The sequence below is a fragment of the Tupaia chinensis genome, unplaced genomic scaffold (assembly GCF_000334495.1).
Source record: "Tupaia chinensis unplaced genomic scaffold, TupChi_1.0 Scaffold147282_1, whole genome shotgun sequence".
In the NCBI taxonomy this organism is placed as follows: Eukaryota; Metazoa; Chordata; class Mammalia; order Scandentia; family Tupaiidae; genus Tupaia; species Tupaia belangeri.
The window spans coordinates 3,980,073-3,994,417 of NW_006207133.1; the positions used below are offsets into that span (position 1 = coordinate 3,980,073).

The 14,345-nt window shown below is 52.2% G+C and overlaps 1 protein-coding gene across 1 annotated transcript; it reads right to left on the minus strand.

The window, feature by feature from the left end:
• Nucleotides 1–10,639: 10,639 nt before the first annotated feature.
• On the minus strand, nt 10,640–12,191 carry TMEM185B (transmembrane protein 185B). Its single transcript, XM_014584591.2, has one exon. The coding sequence runs from the start codon at nt 11,753–11,755 to the stop codon at nt 10,703–10,705; it is 1,053 nt and encodes a 350-aa protein (XP_014440077.1). The 5' UTR covers nt 11,756–12,191; the 3' UTR covers nt 10,640–10,702.
• Between the last annotated feature and the right edge of the window lie 2,154 nt (nt 12,192–14,345).

Consider the following 14,345-nt stretch of genomic DNA (forward strand, 5'->3'; position numbering starts at 1 on the left):
TGGTCTCGGAGCTGTGGTGTACTCGCCGGCCTCTGCAGATGTGTTGGAGCAGAGCAGGGGCAGAGACAGATGCAGCAGCACAGCTCTCAGGGCTCCTTTAGAGGTGTGGGGGGTAAACTGGGGAGTAGAGGCATTTCTGAAGGTCACAAACCCCCTTGCTCCTAGCCTGCCCACCTGGGAAGGCACAGTGGCAATTCCAAGGAGGCAGTAGGAACACAGCTTTAAGCATCAGATCGAGGCCCTGCTATTCAGTGTGTAGGAGGCCTTGAACACCTTTCACAAGCCTGTGTGTTGGTCCTTTAGTCTAAAGCACAGGGAGTGCTTGTCTTGGCATCTGGTAGAGTAGGCAGGTGTGGCCAACTCCTGCCCTTTGCCCCCGCCTCTGCCAGCCCAGCCTTCTCGAGGTTGCGCTGTGCAGTCCCCATGTGGTCCCCATGCACACGGTGCTGCCCAGCTACTTTTCAGGACTTCTGCTGGGCAGTGCCACACATCATGTGGGTGCCGGCCAGCTTCTGAGAACAATTGGGAAAGGCTCCTCTTGGCTCTTCCTCTCCTCTCCAATGTCTGGGGGAGGGACTGGATTGGGCCCTGGACACCTGGAGGTGAATCAGGTAGGAATTTTCTACCAGGAATCTGGGTGCTCCTAACAGGGACTTTTTGGTAGTAAGTAATGGAAGCCACTTCAACTTAAGCAGAACAACTCATTAGAAGGACGGGAGGGCCAAGGATGGGCAAGAATCAAAGTGGGAGGGAGTGTGGACAGTGTCTCCGACAGGCCCAGCCTAGTCGTTACCCTACTGGTCCCTGTCAGACAGGAGCTCTGCCCTCTGCCCGAGTCAGAGGGCACCAGGCCTAACCGTGGAGGCTCAAAAGGAGAGGAAATAGACACTGGGCTGCCAAACAATCACAAAATAACCCAGCATGTCACCCAGAAGGGACTTTCATGATCAGCATCAAGAGAAGTCTAGAGGCGTTAAGAATTGGACCAGTATACTAGTAGGTCCGAGAGCTCACATCGGGTGGTGTGCTGGGGTTTGGCCATCTGTCCCAGCAGACGTTCATCCTTCTGTGCTTAGCTTCCAGGACTCCAGCCTCAGGGGCACCTAGAGGGCATCAGAGCAGCCCTTTGGGGACTCACCTGCTGGTGTGTGCTCTGTCCTACACAGTCCACACACGTGTGTCCTTCACACATCAGGCATCCCAGGCAGGAGTGACGCCAGCAGGTACTCTCAGTCTAGACAATGAAGACATTAGGGCAGAAGTCGTTTTCCAGCTTGCCTGTTTCAGCTCTTCAGTGTGGGGTAAGAAACATGTCCAGGGACCAGCAGTTAGCGTAATGGCTATGTCGCTGGACTCCCACGTAGTTGACCGCGGTTCAAGTCCCGGACCCGGTGGCTTAAACTAACGCCGGGCGCGTGTGCGTGCGTGCCCAAGATCCCGAGAGGAGAATGGAGGAGAAGGGATTGCGGCGTGGCCATCCCCCCTGGGGGGTGATTTCCTGCTTTCTATCTCTCTGTCTCTCTCTGTCTGTCTGGCGAGCGCACGCGCCCTATAGCAAAAAAAACCTCTCCAAAAAAAAAAAAAAAGCTCCCAGAAACATGTCCAGAAAATGGCAGGAACTCACCCCAGGTCATATAGCCAGGGACAGGTGGAAAGACCCCTAGTGTCTTTCAGTGGGTACATGGATTAACAAGAGGTCACGTGTCTCTACATGGAACAGTATTCAGGCATGGGAAGGAAGAAAGTACCAAGAGTTGGGACAGTGTGGGAAGACCTTGAAACCCTTGTGCATGTGAGAGAAGCCGGACCCTAGAACACATGTATGATTTCATCGACATGAAATACTCAGGATAGGTAAATCCATGGAGAATGAAAGTATGTTGGTGGTTGCCAGAGGCTGGAGGGTAGGTAACTGGAGAGTGAGGGCTTCATGGGTGTCCTCTGGCCATTTTATTTCCTTCAACAGAAGGGGGGCTATGAGGGTCAAGCCTTTGGAGAGGGTCCTTGTTTGGTTTCACTTGGAGGTACATAGGCCCAGGTCTCAACACCCTGAGCAGAACTCTTTTGCCCATAACCCTTTGCTGTTAAGGTGGGCTTTGTGGTGTGGCTGTAGGATGGTGCGGGTGTGCTGCTGGTGCACCCATGTGGTACCAAAGTGCCAAGGAGAACAGAGGAAACAAGCCAGTCTGCACCAGAGTTGCCGCCCTGGCTTCTTGTAGACACTTGAAAGTGCTGATAACATCATAGCCACTTCCTCCAGAGCCTTAATAAACCCTGGGGAGCAATCTTTTCAGGGGCAGGTCCAACCTCAGCAAGGCTTGTGAGACTCTAGGACCGCTTTCCTTTCCCTTTTCCCTTCCCTTCCCTTTTTTCTTTCCTTCATTTCTCTCTCTTTCCTTCCTTCCTTCTCTCTCTTTCTTCTTTATTTCCCTTCCTTTCTTCCTTCTCTCTCTCTCTGTCTCTGTCTCTGTCTCTTTCTTATTTTGGCTAGAGGGCACATGTGCTTTCTAAAGACAGAAAGGAGGAGATAGCTTTCTCCTATCCAAGAAAGCACTACCCATGGAGGATGGTCATGCTCCAGTCCTTTCCCTGTATCTCTCTCCTTTTGAGATTTTGGTATTTTGGACACACATATACATGTGCCTGGCATGTTTCTCAAGCTGCTGGGTGCCAGACTTGAACTGTGGGATCAACCATGTGGGATCCAACTGTCCTAACCACCAGGTCATGGAGCCATCTTTTATAAAGGAGCATACTGCTCCAGCAAATGTACGTATAATGCATTTAATTGAGCTCCAATTTGGGGATATTTAAGTTCTTTCCAATTTTTTGTCCTACAGTGGAATGATCTTTGAAAACATGAGTCTTTTTAAATACTTGGACATTGCCACAGCCTCTGAATATTAAAATCCATCACTCACCACAAGAGGCCCATCATGACCAGAGGCCTGAATCTCCTCGCTTCCTCCCCTCCCCCTCCCCGCCGCGCCCTTGACCCTTCCCTGTGGAACAGAAGGGTGTGTGCCCGTCGTGACTACCTGCTTCCCTGGGCACCCCTTCTGCTATGCTGACCCAGTCTCTGCTGGGGCTGAGGAGGAGCGCATGGCAGACCCAGACCCTCACCATGACCCACCCCCCCCCGCCCCGTGCTGTGTTCTGTGCCCCAATCCTGGCCTAGGGGAAGGAAGGGTCTCTGGGAATTCTTGGAAGGGTTTTCCTCTGTGAGTTAAAAAGATAGATAAGAAGATGTCAGCTCCTCTCTGCTAGCCATCCTCTGGTCTGTAGGTGATGCCTGCAGCTTTGACTGGGGACTTGGGAGACAGTTATCACCAATGTTGAGGATGAGGATGGCACAGCAGAGATGGACGACTGTCTTCCATAATGAAGAATTGAACTGGGGCCCTGTTCACCTGGCAGTCTCCTCTGGATTGCCTTGCTGCTTAAGTCACTACTACTAATATTAATAGTCCTTCATCCCAAATACTACTACGTTTCCATACTCTGGGCCAGCCCATACAGGGACATCCCGATTTTTGCACCAGACCCACCCCACTTAAATTCAAGTGAGGCCACCTCCTCTGGGGAGCTGTCCCAAAGCCCTGTTTGGTTGCAGGTAGTCCCTTCCCCCAGCACTGTCACTGCTTTACATCATGAAGGCTGCAGGCCTGGGTGTCCTAGGTGACAGGAAATTCTTCCAGGGCAGTGGTCACATGTCCTTTCTCATGGACCCACCTTGGTGCTCAGGAGATGTGAGCCGGGTTGCTGCCTTTGGGCCTTCTATGCTTAGTGTGTGCTGTGGGCTGAATTACATCCTCCAAATCCATACAAGGAAGCCCTAACCCATAAGATGATTGTATTTAGATATTGGCCTTAAGGAGGTCATTGGGGTTAGAGGAGGTCATGAGGGCAGAGCCCCATGATTGGGTTAGTGTCCTTATGGAGAGATACCAGAGAGCTTTCTCTCTTCCCTTTGAGGCCACTGTGAGAAGGTGGCAGTTGGCAAGCCAGGCAGACAGCCCTTGCCAGAACTCTGCCATATTGGCATCCTGTTCTGGGACTTCCGACCTCCAGAACTTTAAGAATAAACGTCAGCTGTCTAAGCCTCCAGCCTTGGTATTTTCTCAGAGCGGCTGAGCAGACCAAGACGGTATGTCTAGCATGGCTGATTTGCCTGTCCTGGAAGTGGGGCCTGGGCTCATGAGCTGGGCTGCCATCCTCCTGGGAGTTGGGGGTTGCACTGAACCTCTTTCCTATCTGGACCTACCCCTCACACAGGCCACCAGGTGGCCTGCACAGCCTGTTCTGGAATGTTCCCTCACCTGCTGAGGGTCCACCCAAAGCCAGCAGAGCTCCAGAGACATCCCAGGCAGGGCTTTCTTGCCACTCGTGGCTTCTAACACCTCTTGGGATGACGGTGACTGTCAGGGCTATCCCAGGTCAGATGCCCTCACCCTGTTCAGCCTCCAGAGGCCAGGGCTTGGGTCTAGGTGGCCATGGTTCTGGTCCCCTAGGTCTTGGGAATGTAGCTGACATTCTTAGAGCCCTGTGCATCACAGCATGCTCCCTGGGCTGAAGCAGAGGTGTCCTGTCACAAGGATAAGAGCTGGCCAAGGAACAAGGGCTGGATGGGAGTCTGTGCAAGCAGAGCTGGAGTCAAGAGAACAGAAAAGAACGAGGTGATCCTGAGGCAGAGAAAGGGTCTTAAATGACGTTCCTGACAGGAAAGGCCACAACTGAACATGGAGGAGAACAAGAGGAAGGGCTGCCTGGGCACCTGCTGCAGGGGTGGCTTCTGGAAGGGGCTCAGGGAGTCTGAACTTCCCACACTACTCCCTGCCTTTGGCTGAAGCCCGGAAGGGCCAGGTCAGAGTGCCAGTGTGGCTGTGGGGGCTCAGACTTGCCCACTGAATGGCCAGTCACATCTCTGTAGGCAGAAAGGAGGAACGTGGTGTGGAAGGACATAGAGGAAACCCATGACAGGGCCGCGAGGGAACCAGATGGGACGAAAGGCATGGGTGAGGGTTCTGCCCTGCTTGTGGCTGATGCTCCCGAATGGAAGACTTGATCCTGGCTTTGAGGGGGCAGCTATGGCCACACTGCAGGGTGTATGAGTTCGAGCTGGGGATAGGGAGGTGACACTCATGGGGACAATGAGAGAGACAGAGGGCCTGGGAGGGTGAGAGAGCTTCAGCTTATCTGGCTTTGAAACCCACTTCCCCTCCCCTCCGTGAAGCTGTTTAACACACAGGACATCCTGAAAACAGCAGGTGGCCTGTGAGCTTTGGATGTGGCCGTCCATCCCTGTTTCCCCTTGGTAGTCAAGTTCAATAACCCAGCCAACACAAGCCCCTTTGACAGACTGTCCATGGGCAAATGTTGCTGCCACCAAATGCAGACATGGGGTCCCCCAGGCTCCCCTGAGTACCTCAATGTCCAGGGGTGAAACTGAACACAAGATGCCAATGGGACCAGGAAAAGGCTGAAGCCCCCCAGGAACAAAGGTGTGTTACCCCACTGGCTAAAGACACGGGGTAACTGAGATGCTGGCCACAACAAAAGGATGTGACAGCTAGCTGAGGGAGAAGCCAGGTGTGAATCCTGTACTCTGCTGCAGAAATAGGGACGGTAGCCTGTTTTCCCTCTCTGCTGTCAGATTACTCCATTCCACCCAGTTTTTCTTTTCCTTCTTTTCTCCACTGTAATAAAGAGCAGCAGTTCTCAGATTTTCCATCAGAAGACCTCTTTACATACTAAAAAGTGACTCTGGACCCAAGGAGCTTTGTTTATGTGAGTTATATGAACATTTAAAATGTAGAAATTAAGGCCAGTAACTTTTTAAAAATTACTCCATTTTAAAACAGTAAATCCAGGGGCCAGCAGGTGGCGTGGTGGCTAGGGTGCTCACTGGATTCCCACATGGTTGGCCATGGTTCTAGTCCTGGGCCAGGAAGCTTGAAAATTACACTGGGCACATGTGTGTATGCCCAAAATCCCAAGAGGAGAAGGGATTGTGGCATGGGCATCCTTTCAGGAGAGGGCTTCTCACTTTCCTTCTCTGTCTCTAGTCAGTGCACATGCCGTATGGCAAAAATCTAACAACAACAACAACAAAAAGATAAATCCATTATACATTTTTTGTAAAGCCACCATATTTTTCAAAACAAAAAGTTTAGTGAGTAGAAGGGTGGCACCATTTTTGCACTTTGCCATCTTTAACATCTCGCTTAGCAGAGGCCAGCTATATCTCACACCAGCTTCTGCCTGCAGCATGTTGTGGGTTGTATCATGGCAGAAGGGAATCAGCCTCCTCCAGAGACTGGGAAGGGAAGGCCCACCCAGACCCTTGGACCACACATTGGAGGGCATGTTGTGGCAGTCAATGTTAATCCATACATTCTAGAATATATAGAATCATGGCAGAACAAGAGGAGGAAATGACCCCTCCAAGGCCCCTTGAGGAAGAGCTGGAGGAAGTAACCAATCCAATAACCATGGGTTGCCTCTTCTCTTGGGAAGGATGAACCCATTTTGCTGCGAGAACAGTGGCGGGAGGGTAGTTAGAGCCTCTTTTTTTTTTTTTTTTTTGGGGGATTTTTTTTTTTCCCCTTTTTTTTTTTGGGGGGGTTTTTTTTGCTATAGGGCACGTGTGCTTGCCAAACAGAGACATAGAGACAGAAAGCGAGAAATCACCCCCCAGGGGGGATGGTCACGCCACAATCCCTTCTCCTCCATTCTCCTCTCGGGATCTTGGGCAAGCACGCACACGCGCCCAGTGTGAGTGTTAAGCCACCGGGTCCAGGACGCAAACCGCGGTCAACTACGTGGGAGTCCAGCGACATAGCCATTACGCTAACTGCTGGTTCCCGTTAGAGCCTCATTTTTAAGGGCTGGTGTGGCATGGTCTTTGTCATTATCTCTGGCTATCCGATATCTGAACACCTCTCCTTCTGGGACAAACCCTCTGAGTCTGGGCAGAGCTCAAGGATTCCAGTGAGCCCTCCCTTCATGTTCTGGAAGCTACAGAATGAGCACACACCTGAGGCTTACTGGTCACATCCTCTCTTCAGTACTTGCATTTTGAGTTCATGGCATTGGGGTGTGGGGAGTGGTGACACTGGGGGCCCCTTTTGGTGGCAGTGGCAGCAGCTGCAGCATCCTCACTGAATGGTTCCTGAGGTGCGACCGTAGCTGCTTTTCCAGCAGCTCAGCCTCCGGGATCCCATGTGCTCATAAGCCTGACCATCTGTGAGCTCCTGGAATCCCAGCCGCTTCCTTCCCCCCAGAGTCCTGGGGGGTGGGGGCTGCCCTGCTGCCCAGGCCCGGCTCCACTCTCCCGCTGCACTCTCTCAGTGCCCTCCACTTGGCTGGCCTCCCTGAGCTAGGCTTGCCCTTTCCAAAGCCTCTGGCATAGCCCTCTGGAGAAGCCCTTGGACTACAGCACTTCCACAAACTGTCCTGTGTGGGCCCCCAGGGCACACCACTGCTTTTTGTCCTTTAATTTTATTATTTTCAATTTACTGTAGGGCACATGCACTTATGGGGGGGGGGAGTGACACGGCAAGCTGTCAGGTCTGGGACTCACACTGTAGTCAGCCATGTGGGAGTCCTGCTTTAACCTCAACACTGCTGAGGCATCTGAATGCAGGTTCCTCATCTCATCTCAAATCCTCAGCAGACTCCTTCTAGTGGAAACTTTTAAAAAGTACAGAATGTATGAAATCGGGATTTCACACAAGACTCCCTTAGAACTGTCTAGCATTTTGGATGCACAGACTGACAGCCTTGTGCAGACTGTCACTGTCCTTGCACATGCACGGCCTAGCTGTGTGCTCTGTTCAGCAGAATGTGCGATTTGACACACATCACACATGCAGGAAAAAATAAGGTCCGGGGAAGTTGTTCCTTCAGCCAGGGACCCAACATAGGGGAGCAGACCTGGATCACACTCCTGCCCGCAGTGTAACCTGAAAACCAAATTGCATGCCCTAGAATAGGAATTGCAGTTTTAGGCCACTGAGATTTCTAAGGTTGTTTTGCAGCAACGCTGATGAACAGCATCATTTTACAAGAGAACCTACTGGCTAATTTGAGGCATGCCAAATTGGACATTGTGCTGTGTGACGTTAAGTAAACCCACAGACATTGCTGAGGCTGCAACACTTCACAGGCCAATGCTCTATTCTCAGTATGCCCACAGTTTGTACCCAGTGGTCTTAAGGCAGGAGAAGCTGGCAGGAATGGCCTGCAGAGTGACAGCTCATTACACACCTGACGTTGGCACACTGACAGACAACTTGGGGGAGAGAAGATGGGCTGCGTGGGACTGAGGAGGGCCCATCAGAGCTAAGGGGGCTCTGACAAGTCTGAAACTGCAGCCAGGAGGGGTTAGAGATTTTATGGTAAGAGACCAGCAGATGGCATAATGTTTATGTTGCTGGATCCCATGTAGTCGACCGTGGTTCGAGTCCTAGACCTAGTGGCTTAAAACTCATGCCAGGCATGTGTGAATGCGTGCCCAAGATCCCAAGAGAATGGAGAAGGGATTGCAGCATGGCCATCCCCCCAGGAGTGATTTCTCACTTTCTGTCTCTCTAGCAAGTGCAAGTGTCCTGCAGCAAAAATCTCTCTTAAAAAAAAAAAAAAAAAAAAAAGAAACCCTAGGGACGCCTCCAAACTGCCCCTCTTCCGAGAGACCCTATGGCAGCCTCAAAACTGCCTCTCTACTCCTCAGCAATTCCTGCTCCTCCACCCCTAAATCCACTGAATTACATGCCAGTGCCTCTGAAATAATTTTTGAGGGGCAGAGGGAAGATGGGGAGACTGGGCTCCGGAAAACAAAGATGGGCTGCAGTTCCAGGGAGGGTCACCCTGCTATGCATTTAGCATAAAATGCTCAGACGCTGTCTCTCAGTGCCATGAGGTCCAGCTCCCCCTTTCACTGCACATGCTACAGGAGTGGGAGCCACACTTGAACTGCTCTCCACTGTATGCCCACGACGGGCACCATGCCTGGCTCAGGGCAGGCCCAGTAAACCTTTGCTGAGAAACTGAATGAGTAACTCAATGAATCCTGCTGATGAAATCTTACACCCACTACTGCTCAGGGCTGCTTCCCACATTCCACCAGCAAGTGTAAACGGGCTGAGAGAGAGCAAGCCCTCAGCCTAGGCCTGGCCTGGCACCCGCAGGTTCTCAGGGCTGGCTTTTGTACCGTGTGTTACTGTCATGTGTACTAAGTATATATTTTAGTGTGTTCTAAATAGGACAGATACAGTGAATTAAGGTTTACCTTTTTCTTTTCCTCCTAATTGAATGGGTTTGCTCCATGGCCAGGGCAAGGGATGTTACTTAACACAACAGAAATCATTTTAAATAAACTGCTCAGAGTAAAAGTGAATTTCCCCAGTCTTCTCCCCAGTAATAATATAAACAGTCCTTGCTACTTAACCTCCTTCACAAGTACTTATTTGTTCCTGTAAGAACATTCACTGCCCTCACAGGATCTGCCTTTTGTCCTTCTGATTTCCTGGTGTACCAGCAGGACCTAAAGGAACACTGTACTTACCTAAAAAGAATAACCTCCCTGTTGGTGACAGATCAAAAAGTTTGGACCTTAAAATAATTCCTGACCCTACTGGCCATTTCTGCTTAAGGTCACTCTGTCCAGCTTTCCAACAATACTTACAACTAATATTCTAGGATCCTTAGACAAGCCACTTACTGCTTTTTTTTTTGGCTGCTCCTGAGGAGATGGTACTACATCTGTGGGAAGATCTGAGACACTAAATAACATTGTCACTTTATGGCCTGGTACCATACTGGTGCATCCCACCTGTTCCCAAAGGGAGATGGCTCCTCCCTCTATTAAGGGTGCCAAGAGACCTTCATACTGCAGGCCCCCACTTTCTAATACCTGGATGTTAAGATCTACGGAGTTTCCAATCCCTATAGCCATATCTCATATTTTGAAAAGAGGACACTATATGCAGTCTTTAGGGACATCTGTGATAGATACACGTCGTCACATACAAACTTAAAAAAATACTTTTAACATAATATATGGTACTGCAGAGAACTAGAATCCAACATATTACACTGCTAAAATATTCATATAAATACTACATATGCATGGACTCACTCCATTAGAAAAATTCGATATTAAAGGCCAGTATCAGCAAATTCTAAAGGAAAACGATTCTAACAGTAGGAACACTAAAACCACTTTGTGGTTTATAAACAAGTGGTGGGAAAGGGGATCCTTTACATTTTCTATTATGTCACAACAGGCACAATCTGAAATACAATTAGGGACTAGCAGTGTATAAAAATATCTTTTTAAACAATACTTTTGATATAATAGCACTTACAAAAACAGCTGGGTAGTTATTCCTTCTGAAGACCCACTAAAACAATTCAACTTACTGCCTCCAGCCAGCTTTTAAAGCACTAACCTGGAAAGCAGATTCTCACACTTGTACACCATGTGCACTTCCACGCACCCGCAACCACATAGTAAAATAACCTCCTATATCTACAGGCATACTGATGAGTCAGTGATAGTCATCAATCTCAAACAGGGCATGAGAAGAGGATGTTTGGAGCCTGCTCCAGGTTTGGGATGGATGAACAGAGGCAGAAGCAAGGTGGAATCTACATGTGTATGTTTTCCATTCCACTTGTGGGCACTCCCTGGAAGAGGAGTTTAATCTGGCATATCAATATTTAACTTGGGAGGCGGGGGAACATATTTTCCAGGGCTCTGAGTTACAACTACCCTGGCTTTCTTTCCAAACATCGGAGCAATTTTTGGAGCTTCTGGAACTGATGTTTCTTCAGCATCTTCACTATCTTCATGGTGGAGATCATACGATATATTCCCATATTCTCTTAAAAATGGGAAAACTTCAAGCAGAAACTGGCAGAAATCTCTGCGAATACCGAACCACCAATGATTGCCCCCCTTCCGCCTAAAGGTCGTGGCCATTAAAGTTATCAACGAAAGCCAAAGGGGGACAAATATGGAGATGTAGGAGAACGTATTGTGGCCATCCAATCTGTGCACCAGCAGGACCTCAAAAGTGAGCAGGGGCACGACAATTGTTATCCAGCTGATGGCCATGGTCATGTGTGTTCTCCGTTGTTCCGCAACCACATCCAGGGACCGCAAGAACAGCAAGGACCAGACGATGTAGTAGAGGACGACCAGGCATAGGAACGACATGAGGATCCACAGGGGCACGAACACCACCAGCCATGGCCAGTGGATAATCCTGTCCAGCCTTAGGGCGATGAAGAAGAACTGCAGGATGTTCACCGAGCACAGGATCTCCAGCTCTAGCGACCTATCATGCCGGAAACCCCAGACACAGGCGGCCACAGACACAGGGGACACAAAGAAGAGTGGCATGAAGACCAGCAGCCAGAAGTGGGTGCCTCTCTCCACCCGGTCGCAGACCAGGACCTCGAACATAAGCAGCAGCAGGTGGATGCCCACAGCGATCAGCATGGCCTTGAACTCCACGCAGGCCTCCCCCTCGGTGCGGTAGCGAGGGTTGCGGGCCCAAACGCCAGCGCCCACCAGGGCACCCGCCATGACCAGTAGCTTCCACAGCCATATGGGGGCGAAGACGGCCCAGTAGCTCCACTGGATAATGCCGTCCAGGCGGAGGGGCAGCAGCACTGAGAAGAGCAGCAGGCAGGCGTAGATGAGGAACTTACTCGGGTTGAAGTCCTGGAACAGACCCCTGGGGTTCATGGCGGAGGGCGTGTTCCTCCGCGACGCTCGGCGCCTGCGTCTTCGCCCCCAGGGCTGGGTTCTGCTCAGCCCGGACTCTAGGTGGACCTCGGCCGAGGCAGCCGGGAGTAGCTTCCGAGCGGCGGCGCGGAGAGGCCGGAGCTGGTGCGTGCGCGGTCACGTGTCCCGGCCGGAAACGCGCTGGGCGCGGCGTCTACCAGGGGGGCGCTGCTTCGGCCCCACAGCCGGTGCCGCCACTGGGCTGGGGGCCCTCGCCACTCGCCTTCATTCCGTGCTCATCAGGGGGTCCCCTACTGCGCTCGGCACCCGGCACCCGGAGGGGATGGGCGCACTGCCGACTCCCAGGCCGGCCCGTTGGCAGCGAGCGGGCCACGACCTCGGGCGGACGCTTCCTGACGGCGGCGCGAATATGGAGGCGAGAGTGAGCTCACATCCTCCCGGCCCGCCGGGGGCGGGGCCTAAGGCCCGGGGCGGAAGGGGGCGTGGTGAGTAGGCCGAAACGGGGCGGGGCCGAGCCCAGGGGCGGGGCCCTGTTCCCTCCTCGCCCGCGCCGCTGCTGTCGCTGAACTCTCCCAGAAGGTCAAGCGCGGGTTGGGAGCTCCAGCGCTGGGCGCGCGGGTGGGCACGTTTGCGAGCAGCAGTGCGAGAGCCTGTGTGCACAAGCCGAGGCGGTGGGCCGGAGGTGCACGTGTGGAGATATGTGGGCGGGTGTGTGTTTGCCCCCGGATGGAAGAAGGCGCCCCGCGTGTAGAGTCGGCACGGGGAGTGCCTGGGGTCTTTGCCTGAGCTCGTGGCTCTGACAGGACTCCTGGCGGGACAGTTCGCAGGCTGCCGGTGAAATGGCAGAATGCCTAGGTGACCGCGGTGGTCTTGTGCCTGGCCATTTCTCCCTAAGAAGTGGCTGTCGGGTGCTGGGGAAGGAGACCCCACAGCTCCCAGACAAAGGCTCCTGGGGAGCGGACCCAGAGCGGAGGTGCTTCCAGCCCCAAGTCTCCGGGCAGGCAGGTTAGGAGCCCAGTGGAGGTGCAGGTTCAGAGCGCCCGACTTTAAGTGCCTGGTCCTTCGGACTCCTCCGACCCTGCCACCGTCTGATTCTTCAGAACAATGGCGGGAAAGGGGCACTGGGTTACAGGTCAAGAGACCTGGTTTCCAGTCCAAATCCAGCTGATAGGCCCTGCCACCTATCAGCTGAAAATGTAGGCGAATCCACCCTTTCTGGGCCTTGGCTGGCCGGAACACCGTCCAAGGGCAGCAGGGCTGCGATGGTTTGTGATCTGGAGCACCCTTCTTTTTCTCCAGGCCTGCGCCCGCCCCAGAAGATTCCTTCCTGTTCTTCCCACTGCCCTGCCTCTCAGCAGAGCCTTGGTTGCTTGTCCTTCCTGTGGCCCAGCCCCAGTGGACTCACTTGGTCCGGTTGCCTGAAGTGGGTACAGCGCTGGCACACAAATCCTGGGCGCCGAAGCCGGGGCAGAGATCCGAGGAACGCCTGGGCCCTAGCATAACAAGAAAGGGTTTCCCAAGTATAGCTGAGTGACTTCCCAGCACCCTCACAGCCCCTGCTCACTGCCCAGCCCACGTCCAGACCCAGGAACCAGCTCTCCCCAGACATGGCAGCAGTGTCAAGGTGGACGGTGTGAACCCTCAAAGATCTCCCCACAAGGGCATCTGCCCTGCCTTCACCAGAGGCAAAGAGGTGGCCCTGGGCAGGCACCCACAGCAGTGAGCTTCAGCAGTCCAGAACGCTCATCTCAGCCATGGCTTTAGGACCCCTCTTGTCTGCAGACTCCCTGGGCAGTCACTGTGGGTGAGCCTTAGCTAAGTGGGGCCACACACCTTCCTCCCTCAATCCCTCCCTGCTAGCCAGAGTTGCTCTTAATTGTCTGTTTTGCATATTGGTCTTTTGGGTACTATTCTAAGAAGGATTTGTCAGCTAAAGCAAAAATTAAAAGCTGAAAATCTGACCCAGCTATTCTGGCAGCGGTAGCACCGTTGTCTGCAAGGCTGGACGCCACACGGCCGACAGTGGATTAAGATCCCTGGGCTGCCTGAAAACACACTGGACGGGTCACCCAGGAACATGAGCTAGAGGACTGAGGAAGGAGCCCATGTGTGACGAGGCCTGTTGCCTCACAGTTTCTGTGAATTGAGGGTGCTTCTCTGATGTGTGCATGTGCACTCTGTCATAAGTATGTACATTTAAAAATATTTTCTAAAAAGTTGAAAACCCCTGGCTCTCTCAGACCTGCTTCATCTTCATCTATGAAATGGGCTAAAAAAAATAAATAAAAGAGAACATAGGATCAGGGTCAGCAGGTAGCATGTGTAAGGCACTAGATTCTCCCGTGGCTGGTCACAGTTCAAGCCCTGGACCTGGCAGCTTGAAAATCATGCTGGGTGCATGTGCATATGTGCCCAAAAATCCCAGGGGGAGGATGGAAGAGAAGGGACATGATCATACCCCCAGAGGGTGATTTCTCACTTTGCCTCTCTCTGTCTCTCTCTAGTAAGTGCACATGCCCTATGACAAAAACCTAAAAAAACAAACAAACAAACAAACAAAAAAAACCACTCAGGATTGTTTTGAGGATAA